The sequence below is a fragment of the Chionomys nivalis genome, chromosome 15 (genome assembly GCF_950005125.1).
Source record: "Chionomys nivalis chromosome 15, mChiNiv1.1, whole genome shotgun sequence".
Taxonomy (NCBI): domain Eukaryota; kingdom Metazoa; phylum Chordata; class Mammalia; order Rodentia; family Cricetidae; genus Chionomys; species Chionomys nivalis.
The window spans coordinates 48,274,531-48,292,548 of record NC_080100.1 but is presented as its reverse complement, the minus strand read 5'-3'; the positions used below and the strand labels follow the sequence as shown (position 1 = coordinate 48,292,548).

Here is an 18,018-nt window from a genome sequence, read left to right as displayed (position 1 = left end):
CTTTATAATGAGCATCCTAATGACTGGTATCGAGACAGTGGCTATTGAGGGCCTGGTGTTTTCTGGGTTAAGTGCTGTACGTGCACTCCTAGTCTCACAGCCGTTCCATCCCTCTAGAGAGAAGGAGTCGGAGACAGACACAGTGTTTAAAAGGTTTGCAGCTAATGAAAGGCGGAGCTGGGATCTGAACTCAGCTCAGTAGCACATCAGCTCAAATTGCTACCCACTTTGCTACATTGCTTTCTCTCCTTCCTTCCTTCCTTCCTTCCTTCCTTCCTTCCTTCCTTCCTTCCTTCCTTCCTTCCTTCCTTCCTTCCTTCCTTCCTTCCTTCCTTTCTTCCTTCCTTTCTTTCATCTAGTCCTTAGTGGTCTGGAACTTGCCTTGTAGACCAGGCAGCCTTGAATTCACAGATCTGCCTGCTTCAGCCTTCCAAGTACTGGGGTTCAAAGACGTATGCACCATGCCTGGCCTAGACCTGCTTCTCTAGATTAATAAGGCATAAAAAGAGCAGGAGCAAGATTGTCATTGATCGTGAATTGGACACATAATTCATTCCTTTTTGAGATTGTGTGTATGTGCAATTTTAATACTAAACAGTTGTAGGCATAAAGAAGGATCTTATAATCTAGGTGGGTAGCCAAAACACAATTGCACATATTGATATTTGCTAGGACATGACAGTGTATGATGTCCATTAAGAGAATGAGGTATCAGTGGCTAATAACAGGGGCCGATTAAATGTGTATATAAATATCTTTGTGTGAATGTATGAATGTGGAGACAATTAGAGAACAAGATCATCTCAAGTGCATTAGCTACCAAAACCAAACAAACAAAAAAGAACCCCCACAAGTGTGTCCTGAAGAGTGTAGAGGAAGTGTAATCCTTGTATACTGCAGTGGGAATGCAGTGACAGGCTTACAATAGAAAGCCATACAGCAGGGCCTGGATAGATGGCAGTAGTTAAGAGGACTTGTTTCTGCAGACGACCCAGGTCTGAGTCCCAGCACCGACACAGAGGCTAACAGCTGTTTGTAACTCCAGTTCCAAAGTATCTGACGCTTTCTTCTGACCTGTGCAAGCACCAAGCACACATGTGGTGCACATACATGCATGCAGACAAAACACTCACACTCACAAACACAAATACATCCTAATAAAGAAACCATATGGGAAACACCAAATGGAGGCTTCTCCAGACATTCCTTTTGGGGTATTGGAATCCAAAGAATTAAAAACAGTGTCTTGAAACCACCCCCATTCCTAGTAGCGTTATTCACAGTAGACAAATGCGGAAACGCCTCAACAGTTAACAGATTAACATTAACCGATGAGTAGACCAACAAAATGGGGACTGTTACTCTCCCCTGAAAGGGGGGGAGTTCTGCCGTCGGGTGCATCAGTGCTCAGTGACGTGCTGGGCTACAAGTGCTCGTGCCTCCTTTGTGAGGGATCCAGGGACACAAGTGGAATGGTGGCTGCCAGAGGCTCGGCGGGGGGAAGGAGCAGAGTTGTGTAGGCTTTGGGTGTACAAATTGAAACACTTTGGAGATTGCATAATAGTAGTACAAATGAGGTTAATACTACTGAGCTATGCCTAAAAATGATTATGATGGCAAACTGCTTTAAAGAGATTATGATGGTAAAACTTGAACCACAGTTAAATTTATCTTAAACTGAGACCGTAAGTATGAACTAGAATCAGCTTTCTGTGTCTTAGGGCATCTTTGGATAATAATAGCTAATACTGTGGGCCACTTACTGCATGTTCTGTAAGTATGATTAAAAAGTATAAATAGATCCTCACTACTGCCCTAAGAGGAAAGTGACCTGGACCAGCAGGTTGTTCTTCAGTGGCAGGGTCCTGATGGGTGGTGCCATGGCATGAGAAACAGAGAAGATAAAAACTGGGCTTGTGAGGTGAGGCCTGTACAAATTTTGCCTTATGCTACAAAAGTTTATTAAGAAGTACAGCATTTTATATACTGCTTGCAGGGTGAAATTTGGGCAACGTCAGCTGAGAGCTAAGTCAGACAATGTTGGCAAAGAGAGCACAGGGTTCCTCAGACACAGCTGCCTTAGGACTGGGGGAAGAGTCGGGTCCCCAGAAGCTGCAACCTTGACTCCTGAGGCACTGGCTCTAGCATCATGCTGGCCTTGCCAAGTCCACTCCAGGACAAGGACACAGAACTACAGTTTCCTTTGTCCTTTTATCAGGGTCTCTGAGAAAGTTGGGTTGGTGTAGCTTTCCTGTGAGTTACCAAACGGAGCAGTGATGAAACATGGCTGCAGTCTGCACAGGCTGGTAGTGGGAGGACGTCTCTAGGGGGTCCAATTTCAGAAATCAGCTTTAACCTCACGTTCAACTTGCTGCTTTCCAGGCCAGTTAGCCTTGTCTCTGCCATGTCCACTACACTTACAGTTGGTTTTTCTTGTTGAGTGTGAATGTTTTTCTCCTTTGCACTAGCATCCACAATTAAAACTGTTTTAGGATTATGATTTGTTTTTGTTTTTTATGAGTGTCTCGCTTTCTAGCCCGTGCTATCCTGAAACTCACAGTCTTCCTGCCTCAGCCTCCTCAGTGCTGGGTTTGCAGGTGTGTGCCACTGTGCCCAGCCTGTTTTATTAGCTTGCTGTCAGCTGAAATACCTGTTTCTGTTGGAAGTTGTATGAGAAGCACAAACTAGATAACTGCATTTGTGTTGTTGAGGTGATGCCAACAACCAGCAAGCGAAATGTCTTACTTCAGTCGCTGTGGTAACAGATCAGATCTCTCAGTTGGGAATCCTGTGAAATCTAATGATCATTATGTACTCATAACGTTAAAGGAGCTCAGGTTGATACGTTATGGATGAAAAGTCCCCTGGCTTATCCTCAAACTGCCAGGCTTTTCTACGAATATCATCCGTTGTGCATTAGGCATTTAAGCAGATAATGTGATAACATCCACCTTTGGCTCTCTGTGACTTCAGGAGATTCACAGTGTTTTCTCAATTCCCACTTTCCTTTTCTTTGGAAAGCAAAAACAAATGAAAAAAAAAAAAAACAAATTGTGTTTTCAAAAGGTGTAACAAGTTGTTTGACCTGTGCACGGCAGGTTATCCTGCTACCCTGAGCGATGTCTCTGGTGCACACTTGTAAAGTTGCTAGCTAAGGACGACACTAAATGCAAGTTACTCAAGTTTGTCTTTCTTCACAGGTTGCGGATTTAGATGATGAATTTGCTGACTTGGTTTTAGGAGAATTTAGTGACAATTTTGATTTGGTACCAGCTGAAAAGGTAATGTGTTATTTAGTCATTTAAACAAAATCTTACTAAGTGAATATGGTTTGGTTTTTTTCTGTCTTTGGGGCATGTATATGTGTGTGTTAACTTTTTACACTATTAAAAAATGATGGCTTATGCTAGGTGGTGGCACACCCCTTTAACCCCAGCACTGGGGAGGCAGAGGCAGGTGGGCCTCTGTGAATTCAAGGCCAGCCTGGTCTACAGCATGAGTTCTAGGACAGCCAAGGCTACACAGAGAAACCCTGTTTTGACAAACAAACAAATTAAAAAAAAAATGGCTTACAAATAAAAGTCACTGCTCCTATTAGTGCTTAGTGCCAGCAGCGTGTGCAGTCTTCTCCATAGAGTCAGGGTCAGTTAACCTTCTCTTATTGGTAGCTCTCTAAACGGGACTGAGGTCCTGGTTCTCAGAGGAAGAGAACCTACTTCTGCCCCTTTCCTAGGCCAGCAGAATTTCTAGCTGCCTTCGAAACTTATGCCCATGGGTAAGTGCAGCTCTCTGATCTGCAGAAAACAACAGCCGGCAGAGATCAGCCCCAGTGCATACAACCCAGTGCATACAACAGCCGGCTGTGATGCAGAGATCAGCCCCAGTGCATACAACAGCCGGCTGTGATGCAGAGATCAGCCCCAGTGCATACAACCCAGTGCATACAACAGCTGGCTGTGATGCAGAGATCAGCCCCAGTGCATACAACCCAGTGCATACAACAGCCGGCTGTGATGCAGAGATCAGCCCCAGTGCATACAACCGTTTTTCAGTATTTTTCAGCATCACATAGACTTATTCTAGGGAACAAGAGACAACACCGACATCCACGTGCTGGGTAGTGATTAAGGTGACAGAACAGTGGAGCCATACAGAGTGGTGCAGGTGTGGGGAAGAGTGCTGGCTTACACGGCGTTCAGGACAAGCGTCTGGCTGGGAGAGTCTCACGGAGACACGTATACTGTGCACAGATCCATGTCGTTCTCTGTGTCGGCCTCTAGCTACAGACCGCGATACACAGAGTGACGCTGGCTCGGGCCGCAGTGCCTGTGCTGTGTGGGAGTGCCTTGAAGAACAAGGGTGTGCAGCCCTTGCTGGATGCCATTACTATGTACTTGCCGTCACCTGAGGAGCGCGAGTATGGCTTTCTGTAAGTATGTGACCAAATATATTAAATCCGTACGCCTGGAAAAATGAAAGGCCTTGTTTGATAAAAGTAGCCATTTAAAGTAGCCTTTAAAAAATAGAAAATAGGCTGGGCGGTGGTGGCGCACGCCTTTAACCCCAGCACTCGGGAGGCAGAGGCAGGCGGATCTCTGAGAGTTCGAGGCCAGCCTGGTCTACAAGAGCTAGTTCCAGGACAGGCTCCAAAGCTACAGAGAAACCCTGCCTCGAAAAACTAAAAAAAAAAAAAAAAATAGAAGACAGTGGTAAGAATATCTCTGCAAATGATACAGAGCCGTAGTAAGTCTCACTTGAAAACATTTTTGCTTTCTTTTAAGACTTGTCATAGTTGGTAGAACTGTGCAGGCGGCTTTTTTCCCAGAAAGTTGATTCTGCCATCTGTGTTGGAGTTTTGGTTTTTTGTTTTGTTTTGTTTTTCTTTAAGGTTACTCATTTAGTAGATTTGTTTATATTCATCTAGATTTCAGGATTTTCTTTTTTTTTGTTTTTGTTTTTTTTTTTTTTTCTTTTTCGAGACAGGGTTTCTCTGTGGTTTTGGAGCCTGTCCTGGAACTAGCTCTTGTAGACCAGGCTGGTCTCGAACTCACAGAGATCCGCCTGCCTCTGCCTCCCAAGTGCTGGGATTAAAGGCGTGCGCCACCACCGCCCGGCCTCAGGATTTTCTTATAGTAAATATTCTGTGGTTTTGTTTTTCAAAAAGATGATTGTTTCTTCCTGCTGTCCAGCTCTGGACTTGCATAATAGATTTCTAACATCTAAAGTAGCGTTAAGCAGAATAGCGGAGAAATGGGTTTTATGTTAAGAAGAACAGTGATTTTTCACATTTAAATTGGAAAGGCATCGTGAGACGTGAGCGTGGACATGGCTTCATGTAGCCTTGTTCCAGGTGATCCAGTGAAGTGTAGGTGATAGAACTCATCTCCCACAACCTAAAAAATCGAGTGAATTCATCTTTGTTAAGCATAAGGACCAGTACTGGCATGTAGAAAATTTCCTTATTTGAACCATTAAAGTTAAAAGCAGAAGTCTAAGGAGGAATGCGACTGGAGAAAGACTATTGTCAGAAGTGCTTAGCTTACTCGTGTCATAGACTTCCCTGAGACTGATGAAAATACCATTTATCTTTTTTCAGAAAAATGCACCTATGCACAAAAATCTGTCTCTTCAGGAAAATTCAAAGCTTTACATTTCTTTAAGAATACGGTCTCTGTGAACAAGCTCCAGTTTCCTCTGTAGACTGGGGGTGTTATCAGCTATACACGAGGTGAAGTGAGAGGCCCGACAGCAACAACAGAAAGAACATTCATTTATCCTTTGGACTCCTTGGTTTTATGACCTTTGAGGGTGCGCTTTTTAAGGAGAGAGTTTGTGCAGTGAAGATTTTGCAAATATGGCAGTACTTGAAAGAGAACCCATTATTTTCCCTTTTAGTTGTGGAGATTTATTGGTAAGCTCTCCATGAAGTATTTTAGTCAGTGATGGAAGAGAGGGCTGTAGTGTCATTACTTCCTGGGCCTGGATAATTTTACTAAACATACATGCGATCTTTGGAGAACCCTGGTGATCTGTGCAGAGAGCTGGGCCTTCTCTAATGCCTCCCTTGTCTTGCAGGCAGTGGTATAAGGGTGACTTGTGTGCACTGGCATTTAAAGTACTGCACGACAAGCAGCGAGGACCCCTGGTTTTCCTGCGCATTTACTCGGGCACACTGAAGCCCCAGCTGGCCATCCATAACATCAACAGAAACTGCACGTAAGGGGAAGATTTTGGCTGTTTTCTAAAACTGCACTCATTTATTTCAAAGTACTTTACTGTTATAAATTACGTTTTTTTTATAGGGAGAGAATGAGTCGTCTGCTTTTGCCATTTGCTGACCAGCATGTAGAGATCCCTTCCTTGACTGCTGGTAACATTGCTTTGACAGTTGGTCTTAAACAAGTGAGTGACCACATGGGTTCCATAGCAAATCAAGTAAATGTGATTTATAAATAGTTTATATTAGCAAAAATTTTACAAATCATTTAAATGTCATTATATGAAATATGATGGCATAGTCTTCAATTTGGCTGAATGCCATACATTAGTTAGAAAGAAAAACAGATTAAGAGAAACCCACAGACAGAATGAATTATAGTCAAATGAAGTTCAACGCCAAGTAAAGTCTACTACTTGTTGAAATGTGTATGTCAAGTGTACTTAAAATACTGTTTTATTTGCATGGAATTTTCACCTATTTGTGTGTTTGTGGGGGGTATGGGAAGGGTCTCTCTTTCTCCGTCACTGAGTTGCCCAGGCTTGCCTTGAGCTTGCTGTCCATCCCTAGCTGGTCTCAAACTCTCTACTGCTATGCTTGGTGAGTGTTTGCCTGGTTGATCATGACAGAAAGTTTGATCTAACCGTACAACTGATGAGATAATGATGAAAGACATTTGCTATCAAGAGCTCTTTAAGGGCCAGGGCTTGGGTGTTTTGTTCTTGGTTGGTTCTCAGTCTGCAGTGGACTTCAGTGCTTACACACAATGGAGACCACCTAGACATTTACAGAGTGAATGGAAGGATACACTTAGAGCCACATCTGGTTTGGGTGGGTTAAAACTTTTTTTAGTTCAGATTAGTCAAATGTATTTTTCTATTAAACTTGGGCACATCTCATATTGGGATAAAGATTGTTACTTTAACCTTTTTAACTCTTCATAAGTAACTGCAGCTTTCAGAAATGTTTAGGAGAAAACTTCCATGGTCTGAATTTTATACCTGGGATATTTTGGAGAAAGAGTTTCTCTGTGTAGCCTTGGCTGTCCTGGAACTTTCTCTGTAGACCAAGCGGGCCTCGAACTCAGATATCTGCCTGCTTTTGCCTCCTGAATGCTGGGACTAAAAGGTGTGCTGCCATGCTGACTGAACCTCGCTTTATTATTGTTGTCTTCTCTGTCTTCCTGAAGGCAGGACTGCTCCTGGTGCATATTTGAAGGAGCACTGTAAACATTTGGGGAGTTGTCTACAGAGGGAGCCCAGCACAGCCTTGACATGAGCAGAGCATGAAACAGTTTATGTGCAGTCCATACTACTTATGGGCATATCTTAAGTTGATGTAAAATACTGCTCTATCCCCATGGAGCTTCTTCTTAGTGTCTCTCTGTGTGTTCTGCTTAATTGGATATTCGAGGTAATAGAGAATTTTTTTTTGTAAAACAGTAAGAAATTCCTTTTTTTTTTCTTCCAGTTTTTCAAAATAGGGTTTCTCTGTAACATTGGATCCTGTCCTGGAACTCACTCTGTAGAACAGGCTGGCCTCGAGCGCACAAAGATCTGCCTGTCTCTGCCTCCCGAGTGCATTCGGGAGGCAGAGGCAGGCGGATCTCTGTGAGTTCGAGACCAGCCTGGTCTACAAGAGCTAGTTCCAGGACAGGCTCCAAAACCACAGAGAAACCCTGTCTCGAAAAACCAAAAAAAAAAAAAAAAAAAAGAAAGAAAGAAATAAATTCTTAACTGGTGTTAAAAACATGATGAGTTTTTAGTGAACCTGCCTTGCCATGATGGGAAATTCAGGCAGATGAATACATTTTTTGCCAGTAAATTTTGGTTTGGTGTGTATTATATATGTTTCATTATTTGTTAGAATTTATTTATTTAAAAATAAACCCTTTTTCCCCAAATTGCTTTTTTTAAGATTTATTTATTTATTATGTATATATTATGTATTATATTGTTCTGCCTGCATGTATGCCTGCAGGCCAGAAGAGGGCATCAGCTCTCATTATAGATGGCTGTGAGCCATCATGTAGTTACTGGGAATAGAACTGAGGTCCTCTGAAAGAGCAGCCAGTGCTCTTAACCTCTGAGCTATCTCTCCAGCCCTTTTAGGACTTATGACAATGACATTTTAGGTAGAGTTATTACACGAGGTAAATGAGCTTTGTTTATGTGGAGTTGTAAGATCTGTGAGTTCATTTCCTTCAGCTGAATGAGAAGAGTGTGCTACACTAACATCTGTCTAGTGGTTTGAGTGGAAGAGTGTAGCAGGAAGCTGTCCCATTTGCTTGCAGACTGCCACTGGAGACACCATAGTCTCTTCCAAGTCCAGCGCCTTAGCTGCAGCCCGTCGAGCAGGAAGGGGAGAAAAGAAGCACGGGAAAAACAGTGAAGCAGAGAGTCTGCTGTTGGCGGGGGTGGAGATCCCAGAACCTGTTTTCTTCTGCACCATAGAACCCCCATCAGTGGCTAAGCAACCAGGTACAGACAGTCTTTGTGTCTCAGTTCATTGGTGTCTGTAGTGTATGGGAAGTGGTGAAACTCCTGCACGACAGAGTTAGATTTTACTTGCCTTACTGTTCAGCTTTTCTTGTGGTCTGGTCTGTGCTTTACTTAAATCGCTTTGACTTTTACAAACTCTGTATATATCTTAGCCATTTTTCTACTTTCATATACTTCTCATTCTTATTCTTATAATACTTTTGTTGGTTGGTTTGTTGTTGTATTGTTTTTTTGGTTTTATTTTTGGCTTACAGGGTATCTTTGTGTAGCACTGGCTGTCCTGGAACTCGTCCTGTAGACCATGATGGCCTCAAACACCGAGGTCCACCTGCTTCTGCCTCCCAAGCTTTGGGATTAAAGGCTTGCACCACCACCACCACCACCACCCGGCCTTGTAATGCTTTTTATAGGATTCTAATTAATTGACCCTACCTTTCCCTGCCCTCCTAGTGTGTTAGATTAATTAGGACATGAATTTTAACTAATTCACTTTTTTGCATATAAAGTATGAACCAGTTCTGACTTCCTGAAGATGGTGTGCCATTTTCTGTTGTGGTTTCTCTTCTTTGACATAGTCTTGCTTACACTGTAATGGTTTTCCCTGAACTTGTCTGTCTTTAAAACGCTGTAGGTCTCATCTCAAACATCAATGCTTTATGAGGCTCTCAATGAATACTCAGTTATGAAGATTACCTAAAGAAAAACTTTATAGTTTTCTTTATTCCCTTTAAAGATGACATGGACTCACAGATTATGGGAGAATAAGAACAGTCTTTATTTCCTCTCTGTATCTCCTATGATGTAATAGGAAAGGAAATCTCTAACTGGGTGGGGTTGCAGTTCTTCATCTACTTAGCTAGAGTGCACATGAAAGAAATCAGAGTGTAGATGTAAGACCTTGAGTAATGAAAGAAACCGTGTCTTTTCTTGTCCAGTTGCTGAAGGAACAGTATCTAATGTAAGGCAGATGTGAGGGGCTGGAGCAGCGGCTCAGTGATTAAGAGCACTTGCTCTATCAGAGGTCCTGAGTTCAGTTCCCAGCACACACACAGCTACTCGCAACTGCCAGTAACTCAGGTTCCAAGGATCTGATGCTCTCTTTGATTTCCTCAGTAACAACCAATTATTGCTACATACTTACATGCAGGCACTCATCTGTAAAACATTTAAAAGAAAGAAAAAGATACAGAAAATCCAAAATCTGAAATGCATGAGAAATTTGAACATTTCTCATTTCAAGCATTTCAGATAAGGGATATTTATCCATTATTATTATTATTATTATTATTATTATTATTATTATTTTAACATGAAGTAATAGAAAAAGTATTAATGAGTCAAGAGATGACTCAGTGGTTAACAGCACCCCCTGTTCTTGCAGAGGACTGGTTTGGGTTCCCAGAATCCAGTGCTGGATCATGGTGACTAGCAACCATCTGTCACTCAATGCCTGCAAGGACATCAGCATGCAAATGGTGCACAGACATACAAGAAGTCAGGGTACTCTTACACACAAATGGTGCATAGACATACAAGAAGTCAGGGTACTCTTACACACAAATGGTGCATAGACATACAAGAAGTCAGGGTACCTCTTACACATAAATCTTTTTAAAGTACTATGTTTTGATGTGAAGCCTTTGAAATATGGTATGCATTTTATATTTATAGTACCTATAAATTCAGAGCAGTAATACTTAAAATGCCCAGTGGCTACTGTTGGGCAGCACAGCTCTAGAAGGCCTGGTTTATATACCTAAGAACAATTTGAATGAATACAGTGATAAAGGTTAGCTTTTTAATCTGTGGCTCAGCTCTTTCCTACGGCTGCACTTTTCAGTCCATGGAACTTTTATAAAGGAGGCAAGCATATTCATCAGTAAAGTCTATCGTTGTCTGACTCCACCTAGCACACAGTGATTCGTCTCAGAGTTGAGAACTCACCAGAGGGATCAGATGTCATTTTATCTTCCCCTTGCTGGCTCGTCATTGTAGCCAGTGTTTATGAAGGCCTGTTGGCTTTTTTGTTGTCGGTTCCTAGATTTGTCTTTATGAAGTAGAGCCAGATGACATTACTGGCCTTTTAATGTCCTTCAGGCTTCCCAGTATAATTCAGACTTCCTAGCATGGCTTGTAAGACAGTGCGTGCTCCCTCTGGCTTGCACCTTCCTTCTCATCTAGTGCTGCTCTTCACTGGCTGATGTCTGGCTGCCAGCCTGCTTGCTACTGTACCCAGCTCACTGTGGAGATGTGTGCACGTACTCACTCTTAAGCACCTCTCATTGGAATTGTCTTACCTTGTTTTAGTCTCTGCATTTATGACTCTTTGGAATTTCCTTTTTTTTAATCAATGTACCTGATTGTTACTCTATGTTCCCCACTTCAGACTCATTGTTTACATAGAAATGGAGTGAAGATAATGATAGGTATTGTTTAATCACTCAGATTTGGATCATGCCTTGGACCGCCTTCAGCGTGAAGATCCCAGTTTGAAAGTGAGGATTGATCCTGACTCTGGACAAGTACGTATTTAATATCCAGCCCTAGGAGGGAGAGAAGGAAGACATTCATATGACCTTGACTAGTCTACACTCATGAAAGAAAAAGCTCTGATTCATAATTTAAGTTTCCCTTTATGATGTTGTCATTCTAAATAAAGACTCTCTTCAATTCCCTAAAATAATTACATTTCACATGTACAGATCACTTCCCATCAGTTTTGACTTTCCATAATACAGACTTTTGTGAAGTTTTAAAATAAGGTTCAACTCTTGTGTCTTTTACACTGATGCTTATAGAAGCAGCATAGTAGAGGGAGGTCAGAAACCATAGAGACCTGTTTCTCTGTTATATGCATGTTCACACTAGCCTAGGGCTTGCCACTCCCTCCAGCGTTTTAAGAAATATCCATGTAGTTGGGAGGTTTTAGGGGAAGCTATTTACCTCATTTTCAAGGCGTCGTCTTCAGCATAGCTTCAAACAGTTGTCCGCTTTTTGACTAAGAAAAGGGTTTTAGCTGGGTGTAGTGGCACACGCCTTAATCCTAGCACTTGAGAGGCAGAGGCAAGTGGATCTCCAAGTTCTAGGACAGTCTGGTCTACAAAGTGAGTTCCATGACAGCCAGCTCTATTTAATGAGACCTAGGCTGAAAAATACCGCCACACAGTCCACCCCCAACTCGCACCACCCAAAGAAGAGAGAAAAGTGTTTTAGCCTGGTCTTGGGTGGTTCATGTCTGGTTCCAATACTTGAGAGGCTGAGGTAATAGGATTGCTACAAATTTAAGGTGAATTTAGACTGCACACAAGTAAAAACCTGTCAAAAAGCAAACCAGGGGCTGGAGAGGTGGCTTAGTGGTTAAGAGTACTTGCTGCTCTTCCAGAGGACCCGGGTTCAATTCTCAGCACCCATGTGATGATTTACCGCCATCTGTAACTCCAGGTCCAGGGTATCCAGTTCTCTATTCTGGCTCAGTGGGCATCAGCCATACCAGCAGGGCACACACATACATGCAGGCAAAATACCCATACATATAAAATATTAAAAACTAGAGCCAAGAAGATGCCTTAGTGAGTAAAGGCACTGGCTGCCCAGGCCTCTAAATACGTTGTTCTCTGACCCCTGCACATGCTTCTCCTCTATGTTATACACAAACATACCACATATACAGTAATAAATAAACAATAAACAAACTGCACACAAAGAAGATACAAAGCACAGTCCAGAACATTGATTGTACTCCTTTTGCATTGACCAGAATTTGATATAGGGGTTAGATAACTTGATGCCATTTACTCACCCAAACTGTCATGAAAGGAAACTATAATTGATCTATTATCCTAGCCAGGAAAGTTAGTAATATTTTTATATAGGAGCCCCAAAAATTTTTCAAAAGAAATTTAGTTGTAATTAATGGAAAATTACTTAAATATATGAACATCATGACTTTTTATAATATTTTTGAAATTCTTTCTCTGTATATAGTATTTTCTCTTATCTTTTTTCCCTTTTATAAACAGACAGTCCTGTGTGGTATGGGGGAGTTACATATTGAGATTATTCATGACCGAATCAAGAGGGAATATGGCCTAGAGACTTATCTAGGGCCTCTGCAGGTGGCGTACCGGGAAACCATCTTAAACTCAGTTCGTGCCACAGGTAAAAAATAAAACATTTTGGACATTCTGAGTTTGTCAGTGTTTAGTTGTGTAAATGGGCAGGGGTCACAGTTTCTAGTGTCTCCCACAGTTTTACTGTGTCAGGTTTTAAAAATTTTTGTTGCAGACACAGAAGGCCTAGAGCATTACCGTGTGCTCATCAGACAGGGCGTCTTCCAGTGGCTGTGGGACAGGACGCGCTGTTGAAGCAGACGACGTGCTTACTGTACTCACCACTGCAATGGCAGAATTTGAAGTCAATGAATTGTATTTATTTTATAAAAATGAGTAGCATTCTAGAGAAAGTGCAGGTTTCATGTTTCTGTCCTGAATGTAAGTGCCCAGCTTTTCTGTATTTGGTTCTTTTAAGCGAAATAACAATGAGCACTGTCTACCCCAAAGTGAACTATGTGTGGACAGGTTGTGAAGCATGCAGACCAGAAATGCTCGAGATAACCAAGTGCCCTTAAGCACACCCAAAATTTGTTGAGTCTAGGCGAGCACATTTCACTGGAACTTGAAGAGTTAAGCATGGATGCGGTGACCCGGGGCTGTTTCTGGACCGCACGTCTGCAGCAGTGAAACAGGACAAACATGGATGACACTCTTTTAAATTAATGCCTGAGCTGTTTAGCACAGAACTCTGGAGTTCAAAAGGAAGACAGCAGCCATCAGCTGTCCTCTCTGCCCCAGCATGGAGGCCACTTCCTCATAGAAAGAGCTGCTGTGGGGGAGTCTTCTCCTTAGAAGCTAGGCAGTGGCATCGAGACACGAATCCAGATTCGTGATTGTAAGCTTCTGATACAGAGTTTTCAGCCTAAATTTACGGAACCTGTTAGGTACTCGTGAGTAGGTAGCATCTTGAAGAAGCTGAAGGAAGCAGAAGGTCTCCAGAGAGTTTTATTTCAACCCAGGCCTTGAGGGTATCTCACAGTAAGGTACTATACAAAAAAGAAAACAAATGCTTTTAAAAAGGGGAAAAAAGCCGGGCGGTGGTGGCGCACGCTTTTAATCCCAGCACTTGGGAGGCAGAGGCAGGTGGATCTCTGTGAGTTTGAGACCAGCCTGGTCTACAAGAGCTAGCTCCAGGACAGGCTCCAAAACCACAGAGAAACCCTGTCTCGAAAAACCAAAAAAAAAAAAAAGTAAATAAAAAATAAAAAGGGGAAAAAAGTCCCAGGATTATAGGAACCAATTTGCCAGCTTGAAAAATTCGTTCACTGTCAAACATAGAGTCATTAAACATCAAGAGACGATGCAGACAGTAATTGCACTCCTCTGAGGAGTGATGCGAATTCACTAGTACCTGAGACATAATAGCAGGAGGAAGGGGCAGGTCTTGTTCAGAGTGGAGTGTGAAGTGTCTTCTGAGAGAGGTGGAGGGCATGGCTGGGGTGGGAGCATAGCCTGCTAGAAAGGGAGGTGCAGAAGTAATAACCAGATGTGCACAGGGTACATGCAGATGAGGACACTGAAGACAGTCGTGGGAACGGTACCGTAGGTACTGGCAATTTCTGTTTCTTTAGAAATCCTAGCTTTCATGTTGTTCATCTTATTTTTTAGTTTATGTATACTTTCTTGGATGTTTCATAGTAGCGAGCCCAAAAGGAATTATAAAGGCTCCATTTTTAGTTTTGAGTGTAGGATTTGAGTGGCTGCATTTCATTGCTGCTCAGGTGAATGTAGCCATTTTGTGTCAGTAGAGTGCTGGTAGCTGCTGCTGGTCAGGAGAGCTGTAAGAATGTGGACATAGAGCAAGGCAGAGCAAGGCCTCTGGGTTCAGTCCCCAGCACTTAAAAAGAAATTAGAGCCTGACATTGTGGTGCACGCCTTTAATCCCAGCACTTGGGAGGCAGAGATAGGTTGATCTCTGTAAGTTCAATGCCAGCCTAGTCTACATGGTGAGTTCCAGGAAAGTCAGAGATACGTAGTGAGACTGTTTCAAAAAAAAAAAAGAAAAGAAAAGAAAAAAATAGGAAAAACAAAAACAAGGAAAACTGTTTACCTATATTTCAAGAAAGTTTTTTGGGAAAGAAACATTAAATGTTGCTGAAAGAATATATGAAATTTAACACTTTGAAAATTTGCAGAGGAGCCGGGCGGTGGTGGTGCACGCCTTTAATCCCAGCACTTGGGAGGCAGAGGCAGGCGGATCTCTGTTAGTTCGAGACCAGCCTGGTCTACAAGAACTAGTTCCAGGACAGGCTCCAAAACCACAGAGAAACCCTGTCTCGAAAAACAAAACAAAAAAAAAAAAAAAGAAAGAAAGAAATTTGCAGAGGAACACATTTTATAGTTTTCATTAGCTTTTTATACTCTCTAGATGTTTTATAATCTGAGTGTTACCTTTTTTTCAAGATCTGGTCATCTATTCCACTCATTTGATTGTGTGTGTGTGTGTGTGTGTGTGTGTGTGTGTGTGTGTTTGTGTGTGTGAGAGAGAGTGATTTTTCAAGACAGGGTTTCTCTGCGTAACAGCCCTAGCTAACCTGGAAGTTACTTTGCAGATCAAGCTGGCCCGGTCTGCCTCCTGAATGCTGGGATTAAAGGTGTGAGCCACCAGCCCTGGGCCATTTATTTGATAATCTTAAAGACTATTTTTTTAGTAGACTCAGACTTTAGAAGCAGGCAATTTCAGTGAACGCAGCCTCTACCCCTTGGCAGTCTGTTCCTGGCATTTTGCTTTGGCTTCCTTCATTTCTTGGCCAAAAGCTGAGCATTGTCTGAAGTCACTCCCTTATTTTTCATGCATTTCAATGTGTTTGTTTTCAGATACCCTAGACAGGACTTTAGGCGACAAGCGGCATTTTGTGAGAGCAGACCTGGAAGCCCAGCCAGGGGAAGCACCGTCCAGCAGGGCTGTGATTGAGTATGCTGACTGTGTCGGTGAAGATCTAGTGCAGGCCTCCCGAGAGGCCATTGAAAATGCAGTCCACAGTGCATGTCTCCAGGGTAAGGGAAGCAAATAATAGCACAGTCTCCCCCTTGATGACTTAATCCCTTTTTTCATCTGTATTTTGAGCCAGTTTCTTGTACACAGCAGCATGTACTCTGCCTTGGTGTTACACTGCTAGTCTCCTAATTATTCCATGTTTTACAGATACCTCATGTTCTGTCTGTATTTCTTTGTACTTGAGTTGTATTTTTGTTGCATTATTCTTTGTGACTATTTGTTTATATTATTCTGCTTTATTTTCCCCCTTACTCAGGACCTTTACTTGGATCCCCAGTTCAAGATGTGGCAATAACATTACACTCATTGATGATTCACCCCGGCACCTCCACAACTATGGTTAATGCCTGTGTCTCAAGATGTGTCCAGAAGGTAGAGAGCGGTCTCTGTTTCCGCTGTAAGGGAGGGCACTGAGTGGGCACCACAGACTCCACAGGCGGCTGTGCTGGCAGAGCTCATAGTGGAAAGGAGACCTGACTCCTAGAGTTGTCCTCTGGCCTCCCCAGGCTCCCTGTGGTGCTTGTGAGCATGTGCTACACACGAATAAATGTAACTTTAAAATTTTTAAACTGGTTCTTGAGGTACAAAGCCCAGACCCATTTTTCTCTTCATTGTATGTTTTCCCACACATTTATCTTGAAAACATTTTCAGTTTCCTTTTGTGGCCTCTGAAGTCTAAGGTTGTAAACTGTGTGTTACACAAGAAAGGGTTTGTTTATAGAGAATGTTTCTGCCATCTTGACTGCTGACGTTGTTGTCCTCCAGCATGTGACCACTGGTATGTATGATCAAGTATTAATGATCTTGGTTTCTTACAAAACGCTATCTCTGCAGTGTTAAAGCAAGTGAGGTTACCAGAGCCCTAGGCTCAAGAATATTGGAAATAGTTCAGTTTTTCAGCTTTTATGTAACTTCCTTTTACTTGAATAGAAATTTGTTCAACTTATGAACTCCCTTCAGGCCCTGAAGAAAGCTGAGAAGCAGGTGCTGGAGCCGCTGATGAGTCTTGAGGTCACAGTGACTGGAGAGTACCTCAGCCCCGTCCTGGCAGACTTGGCCCAAAGAAGAGGGAATATTCAGGAAATTCAAACTCGCCAGGACAGCAAAGTTGTTATAGGATTTGTTCCTTTAGCAGAAATGATGGTAAGTTCTTAGCATTTGAACTGTACATATTGTTTAGTATACGAGATCTACACTGAGTAAAACTAGGTGGTTGCTAACACCTGCAGGCATCGGGACTTAGCTTTAGATTGTGTGCCAAGTTTCAGCCACTCTTAGAAACTTTACCAGGAGTGAAGACTTTAGCCGTCAGTAGTGGGTGAGATCTATGAAACAGCACTTCAGACAGGTCATTTCCAACCTTGGGGCCACAAAGATTATGACATACTGACCAAAATGTGGTCAGTCTGAACGACCACTCTCCTCTTTCTGCCTTAGTTTTGAAGCCAGCATCATTCTCTTCCCCAACCAGGCACTTTGGCTCCTGGGGTAGGCACCAGGGGTACCAACTGATAAGGAGGAAGGACAGAGTCATAGCACCAAATTCCTGGGCCTCGGAATGAACAAATGCACAGCTGACTTACCTATGCTAAATTCTCCTGTTTGCCATAATAGTTCCTTCCCTTCCCTTTTTCCCTGCCTCCCAAAAAGATCTACCTGGAGGCAGTGGTATAGCTCTGCCCACCTTTTCTGCTGTGCTCTAAAGACAATCAGCAGGAAAAGAAACTTATGGCCTAAATATACTGCAGTAACAAACTGAAATTCTTTTTATTAGGGATACTCAACTGTGCTTCGAACGTTGACTTCAGGCTCGGCTACTTTTGCCTTAGAATTCTCTACTTATCAAGCCATGAGTCCTCAAGACCAAACTGCTCTGCTCAACCAGAGAAGTGGTTTGGCCCAAGTGCTTTAGGTCCTTGGAAACTCGGAAAAATGCCCAGAAAAAAACATGTACCTGCTTCGTTCTCAGTAAGAGTCATGTTTTATTCATTGGCTGGTAAATTACTGCTTTGGTATATAAAAAGAACTTGACAAAAGATGTGGATACTGGCGTTGGAACTGATTCTGTGTGGAACGTGCTTTGCTGTAATGCACCTCCGCTGTGTCCTGGGTGAATCCCTTCCCTCTCTGTTACTGTGGCAACCTGTCCAGGGCAGCTTATGAAAGGGTTTGGTTTTGGCTGAAGGTTCC

The 18,018-nt window shown here is 42.6% G+C and overlaps 1 protein-coding gene across 3 annotated transcripts in view; it reads left to right on the top strand.

Annotated features, from left to right (window-relative positions):
• Gfm2 (GTP dependent ribosome recycling factor mitochondrial 2) overlaps nt 1-17,872 on the top strand; it is a 36,355-nt gene extending 18,483 nt beyond the window's left edge. For 2 of the 3 annotated variants that reach the window (XM_057789488.1, XM_057789487.1), the window contains exons 11-21: nt 3,201-3,281; nt 4,281-4,429; nt 6,076-6,216; nt 6,303-6,402; nt 8,511-8,697; nt 11,164-11,240; nt 12,738-12,876; nt 15,648-15,827; nt 16,085-16,200; nt 16,789-16,971; nt 17,603-17,872. In XM_057789488.1, the coding sequence (XP_057645471.1) occupies nt 3,201-3,281; nt 4,281-4,429; nt 6,076-6,216; nt 6,303-6,402; nt 8,511-8,697; nt 11,164-11,240; nt 12,738-12,876; nt 15,648-15,827; nt 16,085-16,200; nt 16,789-16,971; nt 17,603-17,740 (1,491 nt within the window). In that variant the 3' untranslated portion in view covers nt 17,741-17,872. Of the gene's footprint in view, nt 1-3,200; nt 3,282-4,280; nt 4,430-6,075; nt 6,217-6,302; nt 6,403-8,510; nt 8,698-11,163; nt 11,241-12,737; nt 12,877-13,002; nt 13,209-15,647; nt 15,828-16,084; nt 16,201-16,788; nt 16,972-17,602 lie in introns of those variants that run through there. The other variant, XR_009058352.1, reaches the window with a different exon arrangement.
• Nucleotides 17,873-18,018: the final 146 nt, after the last annotated feature.